This window comes from Anser cygnoides, chromosome 1 (assembly GCF_040182565.1).
Source record: "Anser cygnoides isolate HZ-2024a breed goose chromosome 1, Taihu_goose_T2T_genome, whole genome shotgun sequence".
Classification (NCBI taxonomy): Eukaryota; Metazoa; Chordata; class Aves; order Anseriformes; family Anatidae; genus Anser; species Anser cygnoides.
In genome coordinates this window covers 157048661-157068454 of record NC_089873.1, presented here as the reverse complement: position 1 = coordinate 157068454, position 19794 = coordinate 157048661, and the positions used below count along the sequence as shown (strand labels likewise).

The following is a 19794-nucleotide window of genomic DNA, read 5'->3' as shown; positions in this document are numbered from 1 at the left end:
GCCCAAGCCTAATTCTAACCCACGCCCAGTGATCCTTGTAAAACACTTGCTCAGCAATAACCAGATGCCTCTGGGTGATAACAGCCATTTGCAGACCCTGCCATAAACCAACTTCTTCTGCCGGCCTGAACCGCTTTAACTCCAAACCTAATTCTGTTTGGTCTTCCCCAACACCTGACCCTAACCAAATGGCTCATAATGATACGGTTGCTAAATCCTCTGCCTAGCTTTCCCCCTTTAACCCAGCTAAATGGGAGCTGCCAATCCCAGTCTTAATGCGAACTGGCTGTAGTCATGTATCGCTGGCTGTCGTATATCCCTGAACCCAGCCATATTAATACTAACCACCAGTAAGGTCTGCAACCTTAAGATGACCTCCACAATGATGGAAGCATTTACCCACATCCTCCACACTATCTCTTCTGAAAGCTAGTATGCGTGGAGAGCAAGCTCTGCCTGGCATACTTTGATAAATCATGACATTTCTGTTTTAAATAATATTTGAAGACAATTTCCATGCAGGTGGAATAGGAAAATACATCTAACAATAATGAAGAATTCAGCCTTTGTATGTTTCCATCACACCATACATCACTTGTCTGTTCTTATCTAGTAGTTTAAAATAATCAAATAAACATAAAAAAACCCACAATATTCTGTTAGTACTTTTGGAATCTGACCTACTAGTCAGTATCTGAAGAAAAATCCTGTCTATTTACTTTGAACTATGAAATGCTAAAGTACTTTCAGCCCAAACAGCACTGTTAAAATTGTCTATAGTGGAGTAATGCCCACAATAAGCACTCTGGCAAGTGCACTATGAAAACCAAAGACAAAATATAAAACTTGTTTGCTGTAAAATGCTGTATTTCTTAAAGATGTAAAGAATATAAGCCACAGTTACAGTCATTATTTACTTCTTTAATTTTCTTCCTATTTATACTCAATATTTCACAACCAAGGCGCTGCCAGACTTAATCTGATTCCTATAATTTCAACCATCATTTTTAAATTACGTATTTTCCTCCTAACTAATCCATGGGAAGCCATATACTGCACATAAGCAGCATAAATATCACTTTTAAACCTTCTTAAATTTATTATTAAATAAACTTATATTATTAAATAAATATTATTAAATTTATTCTTAGATTTAAACGATAAATTTTAGACACTTACCTGAGGCCTCTAAGTTAGGAACCTAGTCATCTCAGACTCCTTCTACAGTCAATGAAGAGACACAGGCAACTTCAAAGAGCAATTCAGAACTTAGTTCAGCTGAACCAAACTCTGAAGGTGCCCCTTTTCTCTGTTAACTGTCTAAGAAGACAGCTTTGTACATTAAAACCTATGACTCAGTCGTGACATAACTGAAACAACTGAGGAAAATTTAGTCAATCTAATTAATATCTTTGCTTTTTAGCTACTGCCTTCAATTCCACTTGGTATTACTGACCTAACAAAGATGAAATATTGAATAAGTATTAACATTTCAAGAGCAATATAGGAGCCAAAGTCCATTTAAAAAATATGTATCGTAATTCATCTGTTGCCACTTTTTGAGGCTGAAGTAATCTTTGGAAAGACTTAAGTTGTATCTGCACAACACTGCAGCTAGCTCAGAACTCAAAGAAGAATGGTCAGCCAGGATGGCATTCTAGGCAGATTAGTAGCTCTTCAGGAAATCTGCAACATTAATGCAAAAGCACCAGGCTAATTATTCCACTTTACATCTAAGATAACTCATTTGTAATTTGTAACTCTTTTTACAGCACAGATTTGAGATGTACAGAAGTAATCTTAGGATGCAAAAGCATCCAAGCAACTTTGAAAAGTGTACTTAAGTTCACATAAAAAAGTCTTTCCCATAAGTAATTTTCTTTCAAACAGGGAAAAAAAAGAAAAAGAAAGCTAATACATATGTAGGCAATTGTTTGGTAGGAAAACTACAGCTCTTCTGATTTCAGAGATGCTCTATGCTAAATAAATTTGTGTAAAGAAGTTACCAGCAAGCACTTTCATTTCCATAAGAGCATGAGATGCAGTCATGATATCTTAATTCAGTATGAAATTCAATCCCTTGAAGAGTCCTGAAAGTTTCGGGAAAGTCACTATAATTTCTGCTAACCTTTATATCCAGAAATTAGGTAGGGTAAGTTTTAAAAAAATCCAGAAGGGAAGAAAAGGGACAGACAGAGAGACCTGCAGAGATAAATAAAATAATCATCAGCACAAGAATCTAAAGGAAACACCTTCTTTGAGGTTTCATAATAAAGTGATAGTGAATCTTTTCTATATCAATAGCAGGAACAGCCTTTTCTATCTTGAGAAGTTTCATAAGGTGTCAAGAAATTCATATATGAAGAAGTAAGAAATCAGGAAAAAAAAAATCTCAATAAGCAGATTCAAATCGCCAGAGTACAGAATACATGAATGTTCACAGAATGTTTTTTCTCCACAGTACAAATGAAAGTGAATGTGCTAAAAAAAAAAAAAAAAGCAAAGCTTGACAAGCTTAGTATGTAAGCCCTTAGAAGCAAAATTATTCATAAAACTCAGTTCTTAAATTCAGCCAAAGTATGTGCTGTGGGATCTCTTAACTGGAACCGGCACTATTGTGTTGGTGCAGTGAAAGTTGGTTTGAATGAAAAAAATACTGGACTATTTAAAATACTATTATCTATACTATGTTAATAATATATTATGATTTTTCACCACACATTTCATCTACATAAAGTTATACTTTCTAAGCTTCTAGCAATGAACAGTAGAGTTCCTAGCATAGATAGGAAATACCTGTATTATTCAAATAACTTTACTATATAATAAAAATCTCTCTTCTGTAGTTTAATAATTCTTGTCACAAATACATTGAAATCAACATTTCATTTTTTTTTTTATCAGTTTTTCACTTTTGATCAGGTTATGTAAAGCTTCTGTTGCACTCTGCTCCTTCTTCCCATATGCCTCTTCAGAACCTTCTACATTTACTTTAAAAAGTAATATTTTGTATGTTTTTCTTACATTACATTTTTTTCTTCCTTTGACAGGTTTTAAAACTAAGAGAAGTAATAATAATAAATCCACATTTAATTAGTATGTCAGTAATTCAAATACTTAAACTACTGTTTGTAAGGTTTAAGGTTTACTTGCTCAAAGTTCATTTTTCATATTACTTTCCAACTGGAAATGCAAATGAAGAATTGATCACAGAATACCGGTATGGTAACAACACTGTCCAATAATTTGCATAATGACAAAAAAAATAAAACTATTTTGACAAAGCCAAAACAATGTAAATAAATGATTCTCTTTTCTCCCCACTATCAAGTAATATCACAATGTACATATGTTCTGACATATACTGACTCTGGAAGAACTGTCTAGATGGGATGAATGTCTATTTTGATTATTTCTGCCATATTTTTCCTCCTTGACATAATAAGTCACAAGGAAAATACAGTCTTTCAAGGTTTGTAAAACAAATGTCTCCACGTATTTTCCTTATACAAATTCCACTGTATGTATATACCAAGAAAATAAGCGTCTTTTCTAAAAGAAAGCAGTTTTGTTTCCTCTTCATAATTACTTTCAGTGACTTTAAAATGCTCTGATACTATAGATGTGCTAGGAAATATTCTACAATTATTATTTCTTTTTTCATTTTTTCTTCTCAGTGTCCCTTTACTATTACTTCATACGAATTCTCAATGTGGATATGCAGCAAAGTGATTCAAATTACTTTCCTCTAGTTTAACTAGTCTTACAGCTATGATTTGACAAATAACAAATTTGAGGAGACAGAGTTAGATTTGCAAGAATTGAATCTGGAACTATTGCAAAAACTTACCATGCATCACTGGTAGACTTGACTTAGATTCTTCAAGACGCTCAACAGTAGTGTTTGCTAAAACAGCATAAATTAAAAAAATAATGTGAATGTATTATAGTAAACAGTAACAGATACTTACAGATTCATAAATGTAACAATATTTAATCATACTTACGAATTACAGAATTTTTTGCTTTAATGGGGTAAAATTACACAAATGGTTTACAAGTAAAAAACGGTCCTTCCCAACACAAATGGACAAACTAGATATGCTTCATATTTTTAATACTTCTACAAGCAGGATAAAAAACTAGTAACCAAATCACTGAACTGGAATAGGAAACTTCACTAGCCATCTCATCTTTTTGGTCATGTATGTACGTTGTCTTTGTATCGCAGGCAAGAAGCCTTGGCCCAAAGCCAAGTCAAGTCTATCCTGATCAAGGCTTTTATCTCCACTTCTTCCACACCTCCTATCAATTAACATGAACCCTATTTATATAATGTATAGAGTGCCTTGGTGTGAATTATTGCATCAGTTCTACATTCCTCAGATCAGTTTGGGACTATATTTCAGATGCTATATTTCACACCTCTTCACTACTCAAGCCATCAGCTTTGTATATTATATGTTCTTAACAGCTGCAAAACATGAACTTTGAAAAATAACAGAGGCATGGAAACTGTATTACAGGTAGGTACCCTGCGACAGAAATAAATTGCAAGTAGTGATTTGATTTCGACATTGAATTAGAAAAGCTGATGTCTGCAGATTTTAATGAATTGTAACATTTGTTTCAGCCAAGCTGCTCAAATCAAAAACAAAATCTGCTTTTGTTTACAGTTTGTACTTACCATCATATGGCTTGATGCTTGCAACAGATTTTGTGGACAACTCTTTTATCTAAAAGAGAAAAAAATAGATATTTAAATAGTTAAAAATGTAAACAATCAATATCGAGAAACGTATAGTCGGCATGAAATACCCAGTTTCAGTATTATTTCATGACAGAAATTGTTGTTTATGATCTTGGGAGAAAGATACTATTTTTGTGGAATTCTATTCTACTTAATACTTATCACATTCATGCCTAATTAATGTTCAAGACTTATTTCTATTTTCTTATGTGTTCACGTTGCACTCTTGCTTTGTGCACAATACAAGCTTTAGCGTGAAAGGAGAGCAGTTTACGGGCCACCTCTGCTCTTACAGTTTCAATAGTTTCTGCATCAGCTATCCGCATTCCGTTTTGCAAGTTTAGCTCCACTCCAGAGAAACACTTCAGTACACAATTGATTTTAAATGTACGAACAGCTCTCCTGTCTACTCTAGTTTTGTCTATTTGTCTACAAGTCATGTATTTTCAGATTTCAAACACTAGAACTCATTACGATCATCTTGTAGCAGATAAAATCCTGTTCACAATCAGATTTTTTTTTGTATCCGTGGAGGTCTTAGGTGACTGCAACTTAGTAATCTTTTAACTTTGCGTAGAACTTATTAAAAACATTTGGTTTGTTAAACCTTTCATCCTAAATCATATTTTAATTCCTGGTTTTCATTCCTGTCTCTCTTTTCCAGATCAATTCTTACTTCTTAATGTTATTTCCAAAATGTAGCTAAAATACTCCATCAATACTCTTACCAACTAGTAATATTAACTATGCAACCAGAGATATATAGGAAAATGTTTCTCTGTTTCCTATGCTCTCTGAAAAGGACTGCTTCACAAAACAGACCTGCTTCTTCTGAGTAATTATCAGATCATTCTGCTCCTGAAGCCTCTGCCCCAATTCTTCTATCCTCCTCTTGTAAAAGGTGTTATTTTTATTCAGGTCTTCTCTCACTGATGATTTAAGCTTCTCAATCTGTGACAGTAGCTAGAAAGCAAGCAAAAGGAAAAATACATTGACACTAATATTATATAGAATACTTCAGTGCTCTAAAATTTAAACAAACAAGTAGCATATTTAAATATTTTTAATACTTTTTTTCAGCAAAAATGTAATGTCCCCTGTGATTTCATTGCAACTTGCATGTATTACAGAACAGCTGTACAAATAAAAAGTGGTGTAGACAAGGAATGCTACCTAAATCTCAATACAAAGAAAGGGGCATGCAAACACATTGTTGAGATTGTCTAAAAACACAATTGCAGAAAAAACATTTGACTATATAAAATGTTTTGGTTATAGTGTCAAATAACGATATTTTAAGGAGACGATGTGAATTTGCATGATAAACCTAACGTATTAGCTTTGATTGTAGAAGAAAGGAAACAACATTTTAGGTGTGCCATCTCAAAAGTAATACTTACATTACTCCTCCCTTATTCTATTCTTGCATGTATGTGGGGTATCATTAACTACATCCTTGTGGGGGAATGTTCCATGGTTCCTCCCCACTGCTTTCTTGCCAAAGGAGGAGAAGTTTTGGTCAGACCACTATGATCTGCTCAGTTCTTACATGGTCGCGCAGATGAAAGGAGAATGAAAGGAAAGGAGGCAAGAGAAACAAAGCAGGAAAGAGATTAAAAAGAAACGCAGGCATACAAAAAAAAAAAAAAGAAAAAAATGAGGAATAAAGCTTTGTATAGTAAAATATGTAAGCCAATGCAAAACAAAATGCCATGGTGTTCTTTCTTCGAAAAGCCGAACAGATTCTGAGTTTGAAAGCTACAACAGAAAAAGAAGCAAAGAAGTGAAAGAAAAGCGAAAAAACAGACTGAGATGTGCTATAGGTCTATGGCAGTTGAATGGGCAAGGCAGATGAAAGCTACATGTTGGCAAATTGTATCTTGACTATCTAGCATATCCCCATAAAACACAGAAAACACTGCATAATACAGTGCTCACAGAGTTAGTGGTGAGCCCTTCAAAAGAGAGATACAGTTTCAGGTGTCTGTCAGATTCTTGAAAGATAAACTCCTTTTCAGCTTTGGACTTAAGAGAAACTTCAAGATCATAACATAACTAAAACACAGAGAGAAATGTATCTAAGGGGAAACACTTTTACAAACTCTTGAGATCTAGGCTTTCTAATCCCCCAAAATTGTATTACAGCATATCAAGAACTACTGCAAGGGTAAGAAAAATACCTCCTTATAATATAGGTGGTTTGCTGTGCCACTTACCAGGGATTTTTCTGTCTCATGGTCCTGACGAAGGGCTTGTATTCTAGACGTCCATTTACTTTCCTGTATAAAGGAAAACAATATTAATTCTTGGTAATAACACATTGACATCTTCTTCAATATATGCAGGTTTATTTTTATAAATAAAGCACAAGTACTAAAAAAGATTATTTATGACACGAAACTTGAGTAGCCCCATATTTAAGATATAGATCATTCATTAATTTTTTCCTTTTTTTTTTTTTTTTTTTTTTTACACCTGAGCGTGGCTTTCTTACCAATTGTTCCGGAAACTATGTTTTGGCTCCTAGATTTGTATACAGTGACTGTGATTGAGAAATATAAAAGTATTTTAATACACCTGTTTACTAATAGTAAGAGTAATAGTAACGAGCAGGGCTTTTTCCCAAATACTGTCATTTCAAACACTCGTTAACAATGTATTTTGCATAATAATGATAAAAAACAGCCTTAATAAATGAGTTTTTAAGTAATTTTTCTTTGATGAAATAAAAAAGTAAAACTAACTAAACTTTCTACACCTTTGAACAGAAGCGACCAAACTTCTGGATGAAACCAGCAGTATACAAAGACCTTTACCTCCCTAGAACCATGAAATATATAATGCATGTTACAAAGTGTCAAAAAAGACAGTAAAAAGGTTTGTGGGTATTCCCAAAGGCCTCATAACTCTCTTATTTATTTATTTATTTATTTATTAAAATGAATGACCTGGACATGCAGGTGAGCCTCAGAGCAATGCAGCCACCTCAGCCTGAGTGGCCCTTCTTAGCTCAGTCTTTCCTACAGACGGGACTTGGGGTTGCCCAACTAGCCCAGCATTTGTGCTGATCAGATGATATAGTCCTGAGTACAGGACACAAAGGCTGCACATGACAGGTTCAAGAGTTTTGTATGGCTCAAAAGCCACCCGTTGGCAAATCTGGTCAGAAAATTTCTTAATGTATGCATTTCTTCCATCTTGGAAAATGGAAAATTCAAATTTCTCCATTTCCTGTAAGCGGCCTCACAGATCAGCAGACAGAAATGGTTTATTAGAGCCTTCTGGAACCAAACTTGAACCAAACCATATTTGGTAGCGCCAGATATTCCCTTATTCTTTATTATCAAATATATCAATAAATAACTATACATTACAAAGGATAAGGGAAATAATTCCTTGATTTCCATTACAGAGATTTTTTTTTGAATCCACTACTGTTTACTACAGCTATTTCAGAAATTGATAAGGATGAGAACTTTACTTATGAATTTAAAATCCTACTCAGAGATGTTCAAAGGTAAAAAGAACATAAGCAGTCAAAAGCAATACACTATGATACAGTGTTACCTGTTTTTCAAGAAGTTTGACAACTTTGTAATAATCCTGAGGACTCTGAGTCTTCTCTTCTACAAATTCTTGGCTGTCTTTCAGCGTCCCTAAATTGGACTTCTGTTGCATATTGGATGTTTGTATTGCTAACAGTTGCTAAAAGGAGGGGAAAAAATTTAAGGCCCAAACGTATATAAAGTTTTTGTTTTACAAACCTATCACTTAATATAAAATTTACTTTAAATACAACTACACAAAGATCATATCAAGTTCTTCTAACACTTCTCATGAGTTCAGCATTTATCAAATGTCATGTAAGTATTAATACATATACATCTTACATAAACATACATTGCAAATATACTCGGAAACTAACACCTACAAAATACCAGTGCTCTGGTAATGCAATGCGTATTTGTTTTCTGACCTACCTTTTATAATTCTCTTTCTAGCCAGAACTCTGGGAAGCATTTCTTTTGACTGTATTGAAAACATATACAGTTCTAGGGTCAGGACTATAACGCAGAGATTAGTCCCCTTCGTGTCACTCACGAGAATATTAGTACAAAGCACGCCCAACAGACGGCAATAACAGCTGCATAACTAATCTGTAAAAAGGCACTCAAAGGTTGAGGAGTAGGAAAAAAATGATCTGCTTACTGAAGGCATGACTTGTTCATCCAAAATAATGCTGTGGAAAAAGAACTGAAGTTATGTAGATAAAACCAGTAGACGAGGATACAGTTACAGCTATCTATTACTTCTAAAGTTTTGTAAGAAAACCTTTGAGGTGACTACATCATATTTCAAATATCCCAGGTTCACCCACCTGGATGTGTTCCTGTGTGATGTGATTTAGCTGTTCCTGCTCCAGCAGGGGGCTTGGACTAGATTATCTTTCAAGGTCCCTTCCAATCCCTAACATTCTGTGAAGTTCACCAACTACTGTAAAGGATTCATGCCTTAAAACGTTAGAAAACTTAAACCACTTACATTTTCTAGTGTTGAATTTCTTGAAGATAACTCTTTAAGCTCTTTCATAAACATCTCTTTCACTTTTTCTATTTCATCAGCTAATTTTGCTTTTTCTTCTTCTTTCCATTTATGAAATGACTGTAGAATTTCTTCTTCTTTTGATTTTTGCTGTTCACATTCCTGAAATTATTTTAAAAACGATACCTGTTATTTTTCCCACGCACATAACACTAATTCAAGCACCCAAACTATGGGTAGAAGCAGTCACTTTCAATGGGCAATAATGTGACATCAAAAAACATGAAAAAAACCACAAGTTTCTGAAGAATTCTGGGGTGATGATATATTTTGCTAGCAGAACACATAAGCTTCAAGAAGTTTTGAAATACCTTATTTGGTCATATCAAAGATCCACCTAGTTCACCATCAAGTTTCTTAAAGAGGCCTTAAGTGTATAAGGTAGAAAAGGAAAACAGCAGAGCAAGCAAACATGCATATTCTCCTTAATGGTTTCCAAGCTGCCAACTGTTTTCAGCCCAGAGGGCTTCCTCAGCCTGACACAGCTTTACAAACTCGGTAACCGTCAACAGATTTCTCATATATGCTTGCTAGTTGCTAAAAGCTGACACAGCCACAAGGGAAGACTGCAACGTCTTTTGCTAATGGTCTACTACTTGTTGCATCAAGAACCAAGCATTTCTGTTTCAGATCTGTCTCCTGACAACTTCATCTGATGGATGCTAGGCCCTGAACTGGAAGAGAGGGAATGATTGATACCTATTCACTCTACATAACTCATGACTTTGCAGGCATCAATCTCTCCCCCTCTCTTCCCACCAAACTCTCATCTTTTTTGGACTGACAACTCTTAGAATAAGTCATTCTAAATACAGAGGCTGTTCCAGACTTCAATCATCCTTGTCACCCTTCTCTGTAACTTTTATAACTCTGTCATACCTTCTTGAGATGAAGGGCTCAGGCCTCCAGACAGGATTTAAGCTGCGGCTACACCAGAATTGCACATTGATTTTCCATAACAATTTGCAATATTTGATTCAGTTTTGTTGTTGCCACTCATCACTGGGCTGAATTTCCCTGGAACTATCTATCACAGTCTTAAGAGCTTGCACTTCAGTAACGATGCTCTAGCTCAGGACCCACCTTTTCGTAGATGAAGTTAGATACTTTTTTTCCCCCATATGCATTTACCGCACTTCATCTGTTAAATTTCATTTACCATCTCATTAACTAGTCAATCATTTTTGTACAATCCTTAATTTCTGCAAAACCCTGCAGTTTGCTGCCCAAAATATACACACTTTTTGGCAAACCTGATCACCATACACTTAAGAAAAACAGGATCTTCTGTATCCTTTCAGCTCAGGTCTTCTCCATTATCCACGGGACACAATGGTACCTGAACTGTCAAGTCACAGCAGACAATCTGCAACCAGTCACACTTCACATTTTTATCCTCCTCAATGCCACAGAAAAATACAGAAGTTTCAAAAGCCTTGTGTAACACTGCAGTTTGTAGCTCCAGGACATTTCAGGGGGTCTCCTTGTAGTTAAGAGACTCAGCTAATACAAGTGACTTCAAAACAGGCCCCCAAGGTACTAAAAAACCTGCACTGCTATAAACACTCTAAGTCCCACATCATATGAGTGATACTTCAGGTGCAGGAAAAGTATGTTTATAGAGGTACCTCTGAAAAGCCAGGTACAGAATGAATGAGTAGAATACCTAGAAGATGTCCACATTGGGCCAACACTCGCTATTCTGACACTGCTTGCACTCCCAGGTGAGACTCTATCCGCATTCTTCATTTGGTCATTAAAGTACTTTTGAAAATGGAAAAAAAAAGGCTAGAAAAACACAACAAAACAAAAAAGGAAGCTACACAGTTCCAAGAGAAGGACGGAAGAAAGGAGAGCCTGAAGCTGTGTTCAGGAAACACTGAATACTTTACAGAAGATTGGCTTCTCCTCTGAAATCAAGGAAGAAAATAATTAATGATAGCAATGTTTTGTTTATTCCCTTTAAATCCAAAATGTTCTGCTTCCTTTCAAACTGCACAATTGGTTTTATGTTTGAAGGTCCTCAAACTCTGCAAGGAAAGTCATTTTGAAGTTTGGAATATTGGGTGATCTATTAAGAGAAGGTTCCCACGAGTTACATTAACAACCACAAAACACTGCTTTTGATTGTGATATAAGGCAAACTGTAATACCAGGATTAGTGTTTAACTTGATCATTAGAAGTATCCTGTCTTCTATGCCAAGAATTCCCTCCTCAAAGTGAATCACAAAGCCCTTCCCCCCCTTTAAAAAAATAATCAATCCCCATTTTGATAGGGAATTATCCTATTTTATTCACTTGAGCTGAAATGAAAACTCTGAAATGATTTGAAATTATCAAGCTGAAAAGAACAAGAACATGTAACTTAGAGATTCTTTGTTTCTTTCCACAAGCCAGGAAGTACAACCCCATGATTCAGTATCGTTCTAAATAAAGCCTTGAACGTAATTACAAACAGATAATTATTGCTTTAAAATCATTCTAAGTTTTTTTTTTAAATTAATTTTATTTTTTAATTCACACAACCGGAGCTAAGACTATGTTTGCTTTGACTCTCTGGTCTTTAAATCCCACAAAGATAGGCAGAACTATATAGTTTGCCTTGTTTCTTCTCAATCTCTCTTCCTTAAATTGTTTTACCCCATGTTACTAAACCTCTTCACAGCAAAGAATAAATCTCACTTAGCTTACTAAATCGTATGTAAAAAGCAGTCATATCTAAGAAACGTTTAATCATCACAAAATATCATGTTAAAAATAGTTTATATTTCACCACAGCGAGACCAATTCTATCTGCTTCAATAACAGGCCACACTTACCTTATGAACTGGCAAGTGCTAACAGAAGCGGTGTCTTAAGCATTCATTTAAAATACGACTAAAACAAAATGTAAGGGGTAAGGGAATGTTCAAAAGTCGCAGGGGTATGTGGTGGGGTTGCTATGCTCCAATGCCCAAGCAGCATTGCTGCCGGGCAGACAAACTGTAGATACGTTTTTGTTCTGTTCTAGTTACTAAACGAGCAAGCAGGGTCCAAAGTACTACTTCTTTTGAGAGGTTCACATTAAATAGTACACATTACCTTAGAAAACCTGACCATATTAGCTTGCTGTTCAGCCTCTAACTGGGACTTGGTGAGCTGCAACTGCTCCTTCAGTTTATCAATCTCATCCTGCAGTTTGTCTGTCTTAGCTTTCCTCTTTTGTTCTGTTCGGGGAAAAAAAAATAATAAAAAAATATTTAAAAACATTGGTTGTAATTTCCGGAAATGTGATGCTTACTGTAAATGCTTTTCTACAGCGTTTCAGTAATATCTTCACGAAGTGTGATTCTTAGACCACTTCCCTTCCCGCTACTATGATTCTCCAAAGATATTTTGAAATACGTATGTTCTCTGGACTGCTAACATTGTCCTCAAAGACTGAAAAATACCAGTTTTACTGACATGTGAAGTAGTTTATGGGATGTTTACAAGAGAAATTATTATATAATCTAATTGCAAAGTATACCACAGGAAACTAAGCAACACAGGCTCAAAAAAGGATGTATGAAGGACTAAGCGAACCTCCATCGATTAGTTCTGTTAGGTATGATTTATTCTGCATAAATAATTAGGTAGCCTCATTACAAAAGTTTCCTTTCACTATCTCTTTTATCGAGCATAAAGTGCGCAAGAGCTTCTTTCTTTTTCCAACATACTAACACTTCCTAGGATGCTTAAGTAGACTCCTCTCACTGTTCCATTGTTTTATTTGCCTCACAAACGGCAGTTCATAGCTTGCTAGATTCTTCCCTCTTTTTCTCCTCCCAGATGCTCCTCTTCTTCCTCTTTTCCAATCACTGCCCTTTGTCAATACCTGTCAATCCTTGGCAATAAATCAGAAGCACGCAGCCTAACAGGAAGGAGAGAATGAAGGAAGGGATGAATGAAGCAAACTTTGAGAGAAATGTTTTTGAAACCTTTTTTTCAATGAAGAGAGACAAAAGAATATATACTAAGTGGTACACCAACCAAAATTAACATAGATACACGAACCTCAGTCAGTCTTGACAGTTTCTTTGTGTTACTATGTTTTACAGTCAGTTTAGTCCAGGAGCATCTGATCCTATTCAAACCGATGTCAGGTAAGTTGGATTATTTCTATTCTAGTAATTCACATATATACACAAAATTTATTTTCCTTACTGAACCTTGTTCACATTTACCCACACCTTTATAAACACACATACCTAAAGAAAAAAACTACACTCTGAACTCTGCTACTGACTGAAGTATTCAACAGGAATTCTAGTTTGAAAAGGTAGCGTAAACATGGAATACGTTTTGTTAATTATTCTCCAGAGACTGAGACATATTTCACTGAATACATTTTGTCAGTCAGTGTTGCTTGTATTCACACAAATTGGCATCTGCCATATAGAAATGGAATGTGCCAAATCATTCTTCTCAGTGTGAAAAAATCCTGGACCATAAATCCTCAATATATTTACACATTTCTAAATGATGCCTCTTAATTTCCTTGATTATACCGAAGTACATACCAATCTGAGATTCTTCCGGATGACGCCTCTGCATGTGACTTTGTAAAAAGGAATAGTTCATAAAAGCCTTTTCACAGAGTTGGCACTGTAAAAACAGATAACATTTTAGTTATTATTAGTAACACCTATTTGGTAAGGATAGCAGCTAAGGCTTTTAACAGATTGTGTTATTTTGTCCAGACATCAAAAGTAGGCACCTTTAGTAAATTCCATCTAACAAGAATAATGGCTAAAATTCTCACAGTTCCACACTTCCGTGAAGTTATTCATATATTTATGCTAGTTATTCCTAAAACAGCTTGTGTTGGAAGGAACCTTAACAAACACCCAGTCCCAACCCCCTGCCATGGGCAGGGACACCTCCCACCAGACCAGGCTGCCCAAAGCCCCATCCAGCCTGGCCTTGAGCACCTCCAGGGATGGGGCATCCACAGCTTCTCTGGACAGCCTGTGCCAGGGCCTCACCGCCCTCACAGTGAAGAATTTCCTCCTAACCTCTAATCAAAATCTCCTCTCTTTTAGTTTAAAACCATTCCCCCTTGTCCTATCACTATCTGCCTGAGCAAAGAGTTGCTCTCCATCTTGTTTAGAAGCCCCCTTTAATTACTGAAAAGCTGCAACGAGGCTTCCCAAGAGTCTTCTCTTCTTTAGGCTGAACAACTCCAGCTCTCTGTTTTTTTTGTTTTTTTTTTGTAGGAGAGCTGCTCCAGCCCTCTGATCATGTTTGTGGCTCTCCTCTGAACCCGCTCTAACAGCCCCACATCCTTCTCGTGCTTGGGGCCCCAGATCTGGATGCAGCACTCCAACTGGGGCCTCACAAGGGCAGAGCAGAAAGGGACAATCACCTCCCTCGACCTGCTGGCCACTCTCAATGAGCTCTCCATCCAGCCTGTGCTCATGTCTGGGATTGCCCTTACCTGGGTAAGGGCCCTCACCTTGCACTCAGACTTGTTGAACCTAACGAGGTTCAACATGGGCCCACTTCTCAAGGTTGTCCAGGTCCCTTTGGATGGCATCCCTTCTTTTCCCTTTATTCAAATGCCCCTAAATGCCTCCAAAATGCCTTCTTCCTTTTTATACTGAAAATCTCAATGCAGGAAGACTGCTCTTAGTCTTGTCCTCTTGTCTCATCATTACGTTCCCAGACAGGCAAAAAGGAATTGATTTTAAAAAAATAAATAAATAACCATGTGGAAGACACACGCAAAGAAGTCAAACACTTATAAATGTTATTAAGACCCCAAACCTAACAAGGTATAATAAAAGCCAAGGAACTCTCTGGAAAATGCTTCATCAGCTTCATATCCAATTGTACTGAGTTACTTGATTGCAAAATTCATCTGAAAAAACTTTATATACAAGTTCATTATAACTTGTCCTGCGTTCTAATGGTACACATGACAGTTTCTGCTTTGCAACCCCATTTTAAGTCAAATTTAGATCCCAACTGTTTTAAAAGATTTTTGTTCACTGCCAATGTGTATCCCACTAATGTTCAGAATACTAAAAACAGATGGAGAGTGCAAGAACAGGAGCCACACCTATAGATTTTGCAATGTACTGGTAATACTATGAATCAAAACCCCTAACTGCTTTAGGTAGGGTTGCTCGCTCCCTCTCAGACTTCTATTTTTTCCCCCAAAATAAATATATATTTTAACAACCCACAAATACTCAGCTGAGCCCTTTTTCCTCCTCACTGTGATATGAATGTAAAAAACAGTTAAAAACTGACTTAGATTGAAGATCTTGTCATTTCAAATTCCCAGATTTCATCTAATATTTAAAATGCTGCCACTGATAAATAGGCTATTAAATACCTATGTCCTCCAGCAAACACTAGAATCATGAATTATGAAGACAAATTTTGTCAGACAAATGCAAGCACAAAACCCAAGCAAACAAGTGCTGCCATAAAACCAAAGCAAAGACATAGCACGGCAGCAGAATATCACTGCCAACCAAGAGGGAGCTTACAGTGTAACAGATTGCACAACACTTAGGGAACTAAATTGGCTGTGAAATAACATTATCCATTCAAGCACAAACTTCACATCAGTTTGACTTGCTGGTGGTGAAAGAAAGCTCTTACTGCAGGAAACAGGACTAACACAGGGGATATCCAGGGTTTGAATTATGTGACCTTAGTCTTGCAACTACTTAGAGTGTTAGACACCATGTACACTCTGTGGGGACACTGTGCATCAGCACATCATATTTCTGTACAAAGCATCAAAAAGTAAAAAAAAAAAAAAAAATAATAATACTAAAAAATTAAAGACAAAGGTGTTGACAAGAGAGTCATAGATTTATGACATTTAGGTAACAGTCATTTTATGGTAGTATTTCATGGTTGAACTTACATCATTGGTGGACTAGAGCCATTACATTTGAATTCCAAAACATGGTTACATTAGATGCACAGTGTGCCACCACTTAAGGACAAACTAACAAATAAATAAATATGTGAATAAACATGTTAATGGGATTGTTCACAAAACAGACAAGACTTTAAGGAGATGAAACTCGAACTACCCTCTGAAGAACACCAGAAAACACCCTTTTATTTGGCACTGCAGGTATGCCAAGGCCATGGCACAAATAAATACCATAAGCTTATAGTTTACTGAACAGTCTGCTGCCCTGCATTTACAGACCCTAGAAAGAATTCATTTTAATTCTGGCATTCAGATTCGGAATCCTGAAACCACTGTAGGAAGTGCAGGATTTGTTCAACATCACTAACTGAAATCTCTTTTCCCACATGAACATAAATAACCTCCAGAGATAAGAATTTACTAACAGAGAGGAAAAAAAGGAAAACAAAATTAAAAACACAAAACAGCTTTCCATCTCTACATTGCTGTAAGTGCCACTGAACAGACAACTGATGAGCCAAGCTCACTACCATGTTCTTGAGCTTCCACTGTGACAGTTCTATCCCGCAAGCATTTCAGGAAAACTTGGTCATATTTGGTTGGCAATCACAGCATAAGAATAACTTAAATTTACAGGTAAAATGATGCGTGTGATCAGCTTTCTTTTGCAACATGGGACAGACAATTCACCCTCAAGGCTGTATAAAGGCCTTTTAAAATGATACATCAGCAGCTTGTCCTCAAGACTAACAATCAAATGCATGCATTGTGACAAGGTTCTTATGAAGTCTATAATATATGTTTACTCCTGTCACATAAGGTATATATTTCCTTGCAGAAACACTTGAGCCAACTTAGCTGCTGAAAATGGAAAGTTGCAAAAAAAAGAGCTCACTTTAAAGAGTTCTAATTCTCACAGTTAATGTGCTGTACTACGTTTGGAAGTAGCTAAGTTTAGAACAAAGTAAGTCCTGTAACTTATTCTTTAACATACAGCCTTTCTGCAGGAAAAGGAGGAACTGTTTTCTTATGGAGCACAGAAGTGGTTGTGGGATGTGTCATTGCTCAAAAAGTCAAAAATAAAACTTTGCTAGTTTGATGACATTGATACTATAGAATCACAGAAAGGTTTGGGTTGGAAGAGACCTTAAAGCCCACCCAGTTCCAACCCCCCACCACGGGCAGGGACACCTCCCACCAGACCAGGCTGCCCAAAGCCCCATCCAGCCTGGCCTTGAACACCTCCAGGGATGGGGCATCCACAGCTTCTCTGGGCAGCCTGTGCCAGGGCCTCACTACTCCAAGAACTAAAACAAAAGAAATAAAATACCCACAACTTTAAGCTGGTAGACACGAAAAGCTACCCTGAAGTCTTAGGTCAAGCCCAGGTCCAGTATACTCACCAGACTTCAGACTACATTTGAAGCTAGAATCTGCAATCCTGATACCTGCTGAAGCTGACAGATTTTCAAATCAAGCTACTACAACCAGAGCTCAAAAGCCCCTCCCAAAACAACTGTGTCATGATACAGAGAGTAAAAATGGCAACGTACTAAGGCTCTTCCGAAAGACCCTACAGGAACCGATTGCTGTGGAGTTAGGGATGAGCTAAGCCACTGGTGTTCTTTACCATCATGCCTGAGTCACTTCTGAGTCACATATACAGGCAGAAACTTTGTGCCTGGAGAACATTACTGCAGGAAAGTGACAACTGGCGAACAAGCTACTCCTTAGCACCAATGCTGATGTGTGCCCTGTGTGTTTTCTGACTGGAGGTGTTCAAGGCCAGGCTGGTTGGGGGCTCCAGGCAACATGATTTAGTGGGAGGTGTCCCTGCCCCTGGCAGGGGGTTGGAACTGGGTGATCTTAAAGGTCCCTTCCAACCCAAACCTGTCTATGATTCTCTAGTATCAATGTCATCAAACTAGCAAAGTTTTATTTGTGACTTTTTGAGCAAAGACACTTCCCACAACCACTTCTGTGCCCCATAAGAAAACAGTTCCTCCCTTCCCTGCAAAAAGGCTACATTTTAAAGAATAAGTTACAGGACTTATTTTGTTCTAGGCCTAGGGATGTCTACACAGCTACTTCCAAGTGTAGTATAGCAGCATTCACTGTGAGAATTAGAACTTTTTTAAGTGAGCTTTTTTTTTTCGCAACTTTCCTCTTCCATGAGTGCGAGGAAGATGTGGGTGCTCAGTATCAGACACACCTATTTCTCCCCACCAAAGGTCCATATTTTTGGTGCATGAGTCTGCTATCTGCCCACGTTTCTTGTAGGAGAAATGGGCCTGCGCAGCCCTGCTTGCCTCCTGACATGGAGTCAGGATACAGCCAGAGCGCATATAGAGACAGATTGTGGTGGGTACCCCAGAGCAACTCTGTCCCGTGACCATCAGGTGAATGTACGGAGGCAATGAAAGCCAGCAACACATGCTTTCATCACAGGTTTTGTGGGTGGTTGGGTGCACGTGTATCTGACACTTGACGTGTCAAAAGTGAGCCCACGACCGGGGGACACGGCCCGTGGCTGCTCCACTGGGCTGGGAGCCGGCAAGACGCAGGTGGCCGTGCCCACTCCTCTCACCTGGTGGTAGCTGGCTCGGACCTCCAGCATCATCTGCTGGGTGCTGATCATCTTCTTCCTCCGCCGGCACTCCTCCTTGAGCCCCTTGACCTCCTGCGCTCGGCGGGCCACCTCCTCGCCCAGCCGGTCCCTCTGGGCCCCGGCCTCCCGCAGCGCCTCCTCCAGCCCGCCGAGCTGGGCGCTGAGGTACTCCTGCGAGTGCAGCAGGTACTCGGTGCACAGCTGGGACAGGCGCAGCAGCCTGAGCAGCAGCGGGTCGGCGGGCGCCTGGCAGTGCGGGCAGCGCTCCCGCTCGGCGCTGCAGAAGGTGACGTGCTCCAGGTGCTCCTGCAGGGCCGCCACGTCGCCCTCCCGGCACACCCGGCCCACGTCCACGGCGCTCAGGCGACGCCAGTCCGGGCCCTCAAGGCGGCCGCGGAACTGGAAGGCGGCGAACGGCGGCGGCCCGGCTCCCCCCGCCGCCGGCGGGTAGTAGCCGCGCTCCGTGAAGGGCTGCGGGGCGGAGAGAGACACGCTGAGATGGCGGCGGGACGGCCGCCCCCCCGCACGCCGCCCCCCTCCCGCCCCGCTGCTCACCATGGCCGGGCTCCGGCCCTCAGGCTCCGGCCCTCGGGCTCCGGCGTCCTCCGCGTTGCTACGGCAGCCGCGGCCCGGGCCTGCGCGGAGCGGGAGAGGGGGAAAAAAAGGGGAGGGAAGGGAAGAAAATGGAGCGAGGCGCGGCCCCGCCCGCCGCCATGGCCCCCCGCCTTCCCCCAGCGCCGCCCCCGGCCCGTCCCGCGGCCTCGCTCCCCTCAGGGCTGGCCGGTCGTTGCCACGCGGCTGCCCTGGGCGGCACCTCAGCACCCCGAAAGTCTCAGCTGGTGCCCCCCATGGTCTGGGTGCGTGACCCGATCCGCCGCATCGTGTGCTTCCTGCCTCGGTGCGACCGTTGCCTC

At 38.9% G+C, this 19794-nt stretch overlaps 1 protein-coding gene across 1 annotated transcript in view; it reads right to left on the bottom strand.

The window, feature by feature from the left end:
• The window catches only part of DZIP1 (DAZ interacting zinc finger protein 1), a 35868-nt gene extending 16280 nt beyond the window's left edge, over positions 1–19588 (bottom strand). Inside the window, exons 1-10 of the mRNA XM_048072678.2 lie at positions 19436–19588; positions 18860–19351; positions 13895–13979; positions 12435–12559; positions 9293–9454; positions 8318–8455; positions 6967–7029; positions 5573–5713; positions 4688–4736; positions 3851–3907 (exon numbers count right to left, since the gene is read on the bottom strand). Coding sequence (XP_047928635.2) covers positions 3851–3907; positions 4688–4736; positions 5573–5713; positions 6967–7029; positions 8318–8455; positions 9293–9454; positions 12435–12559; positions 13895–13979; positions 18860–19351; positions 19436–19438 — 1315 coding nt within the window. The 5' untranslated portion in view covers positions 19439–19588. The remainder of the gene's footprint in view (positions 1–3850; positions 3908–4687; positions 4737–5572; positions 5714–6966; positions 7030–8317; positions 8456–9292; positions 9455–12434; positions 12560–13894; positions 13980–18859; positions 19352–19435) is intronic.
• Positions 19589–19794: the final 206 nt, after the last annotated feature.